Here is a 4,258-nt window from a genome sequence, read left to right as displayed (position 1 = left end):
CCCATTATTAAATGGGAAAAAAATATTTTTTTCTTTTAAATATTGAGTGCGTTGTTGCACTATCAACAAGGCATACATTCTCATCTTTGATGTCAAATCTAACAATGGATTTGGTAGTATCCATATATTCTTCACAAAATAAATAAAAGTAAATAAGTATTATAATGGGTAAGAACAAGATCAAACATGCATAGATTAATTAAAACAAAATGCATAGGGGAAAAAAAAATACAATTATGGTGTCAATTCAGTTGCCACCATTAAACTGAGAATCTTCAAGAAGATCAGCAACATCTAAATGTGACGACATACCCACAAGAGAGTTATTGTTGAAGTCATCATTTTGGTATATAAAATTTGCCTCGACATTTTTCTCTTTTATTGATGCTTGATAGAGATTGACAAGGTGCCTTGGTGTACGACAGGTACGCGACCAGTGCCCTTGTACACCACATCGATACCATATATTTTCTGATTTGTTACTTGATCCTTTTTTACCTTTAAATTATTTTTCTTCATAATTTGTCCACTTTTGGTGGTAAGATGCATCTTTATTATCATCATGATTTTTCTGATATTTATTCCAACCACGGCCTCTTCCACGGCCACAACCACGGCCATAGGTTCGACCACATCCTCTTTTGGAGTTTTCGTATGTCATCGCATTCACTTCATGGAATGGAGCAGAGCCAGTAGGACGAGATTCATGATTTTCATTAGTAGTTCATTGTTTTGTTCAGCCATAAGCAAACATGAAATCAAATCAGAATATTTTGTAAACCCTTTCTCTCTATATTGCTGCTGCAGGAGCATATTCGAGGCATGAAAAGTAGAGAATGTTTTCTCTAGCATATCAGAATCAACAATCCTCTCTCCGCATAATTTCAATCGAGAACTGATTCGAAATATGGTTGAATTATATTCACTTACTATTTTGAAATCTGGTAATCGTAAATGCATCCAATCATAACGAGCTTTCGGTAAAAATTATCATCTTACGGTGGTTATACCTTTCCTCTAAATTTTTTTCCACAATTCAAGTGGATCTTTTTACAATTAAATATTCAATTTTTAAATCCTCGTACAAAATGATGTCGGGAGGAAAAATCATTGCTTTTACTTGCGGTTTTGTAAGGATTCTTGATAACCATCCTTGATAGTTTCTCCAAGTCCATTAGCATTCAAATGTATTTCAGCATTAAGCACCCATGGCAAATAATTTTTTCCCGAAATGTCAAAGGGCAACAAAAATCAAGTTTTTGCAAGATTTGACATGACAAAAAAATGTTTGTGTACTTACGTGAAAAGGATTTGCCGAGAAATTGGATTAGTCAGAGCTTAGTTAAAGCTTCGTGCTGATAACGTGTTATAAAACTATATAATATAGCAAGACAAACAATGTTATAAAACTATATAATATAACAAAACAAATATAGAGCAAAGATAAAGTAGTAGAAGTTCTCTTTCTCGTTCTTATTATTTTCATTCTTTTGGTACATATATATATATATATATATATATATATATATATATATAAGGTTTAAATTAGAAACTGAATAAACCTTTGGCAAATGAAACGCCAAGAGTCGAGAGGAGTTGGAGAAAAGCATAATCGACATTTATTTTTTTAATGTTTCATAAAAATTAACCAAATTTAAGCAAACTTAATTCAATCAGATGATGGTCTTGCTTTGCATTTTTTTGCATGCTTGTTCACCATGTAATATTTACCGATTAAAAGACAATTTAATAATCCCAATTGTTCAACTTATCCAATTCATTGCACAACACACGTTCCAAATATTATATACAGTTTCAACTCTCATGTCCACTTTTGAGTCAAGGTCAACAACATACAACCATTCCACAGAAGTGTGGTTCCCCACCAACAGCTGGCAAATGAATAGTTATATTATCCATTTTAAACATGCATACAAAATCACATGCTTGAATCCCTGATGCCAATAAAATTCAGCCCAAGACCCTCACAACATCGTCACGTCAACATCTTCAACTCAATGGCTTCTCAGCACTACCATGAACTCGTGTTCCTCTCCACTCTACTCTTCCTCTCCATCTCCCTCTCCACTCAAAGCCATGAAACCCTAGTTTTTCCTGTAAGAAAAGATCCCACCACCCTCAATACATCACCGGCATTTACCAAAAGAACACCTCTAGTCCCCGTCAGGCTCCTCGTCGACATCGGAAACGGCTTCATATGGGTAATCTGTGAAGATAACTACGTCTCATCGTCTTACCGTCCGGCGAGGTGCAACTCCACCCAATGTGTCCTCGCCGGGCCCACCACCTGCAACACCTGCGATGGCACTCCCCGCCCCAACTGCAATAAAAACACTTGTGGTCTCTATGTGCAGAACCCCATCAGCCACGTAATCCTCAAAGGCGACGATCTCATCGATGATGTCGTTCTCTTTAGGTCCATTCACGGCAACTTTGCCACAGTTCCTCACTTCCTTTTCTCCTGTGGAGCAAATATCTTGCGAGATGGTTTGGCTAGTGGTGTTGATGGTGTTGCTGGCTTTGGCCGGACCAAGATCGCCATCCCTACTCAGTTGTCATCAGTTTTCAACATTCATCCACAGTTCGCACTGTGTCTTTCTTCATCTCCATCCTCAAATGGTTTCATATTTGTTGGTAATGGAGGCAATTACAAGCTCGCCCCTGGTATTGATGTTTCAAGCTTTCTCATGAGAACACCACTTATTACTAATCCGGTGAGCACTATAGCATTCTCCTTCCCAGGAGAAGCTTCGTCTGAGTATTTCATTGGCGTTAGTTCCATAAAGATCAACGGCAAAGCAGTGAAGATAAACACAACTTTGCTGGACATAGATGACAAAGGAGTTGGCGGAACAAAGATAAGCACGGTGACGCCGTTCACCACTATGGAGACAAGCATCTACAAGGCAGTCACCATGGCATTCAAGAAAGAAGCTAAAGCTAAGAAGATGAAGAGTGTAGCACCAGTGGAACCATTCAAGACTTGCTTTAGCTCTGAGAGCATGAAGAGCACTAGGGTTGGCCCTGACGTGCCAATTATTGACCTGGTTTTGGCCAGTGAGGATGTTTATTGGAGGGTGTTCGGAGCTAACTCAATGGTGGAGGTGAAGGAGAAAGGAGTGGTGTGCTTGGGTTTGGTTGATGGAGGATTGAGCCCTCGTACTTCGATTGTGATTGGTGGGCATCAACTGGAGAATAACTTCTTGGAGTTTGATTTGGCTACTTCCGTTCTTCGGTTTAGTTCTTCTCTGCTGTTTCGACAAACAACTTGTGCAAACTTTTATTTTGGTTCCAAGCCTTTGATTTGGGAGTATGAGGTGTGATGATGATGGTCACGGGTGATCATTGCTTGTGTTATCATGTCAATGGTTTGTTTTAAATTCTAAATAAGGGTTCCTTGAAAGCTCTGGATTTGTGTTAGTTGGGTTTACTGGGAAGTGCCTGAAGAGGTATTCAATTCAATAAATGTGTAGATCTCCTTTGATAGAAGTTACTTTAATGATGCATGATTTTTAATTTCAACCCATGCTGATCTCAATGTTCTTTCATTTTCAGTGATTCAAAAGGGATTTTCATTTATATCAGTGAAACCTTTTTTATTCAAGATGAGTATCGCTGAATGTTACATAGAACTTCAGTGAGATTTCGTTATTGTCATCCACGTCATTTCTCTTGTTTGTTTCACCATTTATTTTTTTTTTTAATGTTTGTTTTTGCCATCATTGTTGCCGCCAAGGTTGTCAGACTCGGCCCGGGCATTGACCCGGTTAAGCCAGGGGTCAATAGGTTCGACCGAGTTAAACTAGAGTCAATAATAAAATATAAAAAAAATATTATAATAATTAATAACGAGCAAATATAATATTAAAATAACAATTATAATATAAAAAAACTACGAAATTTTAATATTTAAATTGATAACTGACTTTATATATACTAGTATTTCTTAATTATGTCATTTATTTTTACCCTTTTTAAATATTTACAAATTTAATATATTAATATATAATTATTGAACTTCTCTCAGTGTCATTTATTTATTTATTGGTTGATTTTGTTAGAATAGATAAAAATTTAATTCACTAATCCTTATTCTTTTATATGGATATACATTTTATCAATAAATTATATAACTTACCTGATCTCAATTGAGTTTTCATTTTTTTTTAAATTTTCTTATATTTTTTATTTAGTTAGAATATTTTATTTTTATATTTTATAATAAAATTATACTCAT

At 35.8% G+C, this 4,258-nt stretch overlaps 1 protein-coding gene across 1 annotated transcript; it reads left to right on the top strand.

The window, feature by feature from the left end:
• The first annotated feature begins 2,018 nt into the window (after nucleotides 1-2,018).
• Nucleotides 2,019-3,488, top strand: LOC120265113 (probable aspartic proteinase GIP2). The gene has a single exon (XM_039273020.1). It carries the CDS (start codon nucleotides 2,019-2,021, stop codon nucleotides 3,342-3,344), a length of 1,326 nt encoding a protein of 441 aa, XP_039128954.1. The 3' UTR covers nucleotides 3,345-3,488.
• The last annotated feature ends 770 nt before the right edge of the window (nucleotides 3,489-4,258 follow it).

The sequence above is a fragment of the Dioscorea cayenensis genome, chromosome 7 (genome assembly GCF_009730915.1).
Source record: "Dioscorea cayenensis subsp. rotundata cultivar TDr96_F1 chromosome 7, TDr96_F1_v2_PseudoChromosome.rev07_lg8_w22 25.fasta, whole genome shotgun sequence".
NCBI lineage: Eukaryota > Viridiplantae > Streptophyta > Magnoliopsida > Dioscoreales > Dioscoreaceae > Dioscorea > Dioscorea cayenensis.
The sequence above is the reverse complement of the archived record's forward strand: the minus strand, read 5'-3'. Positions and strand labels throughout refer to the sequence as shown.

Excerpts from the sequence above, each read along its gene's own strand:
- LOC120265113 (XM_039273020.1), top strand. The coding sequence starts at position 2,019 with ATGGCTTCTCAGCACTACCATGAACTCGTGTTCCTCTCCACTCTACTC.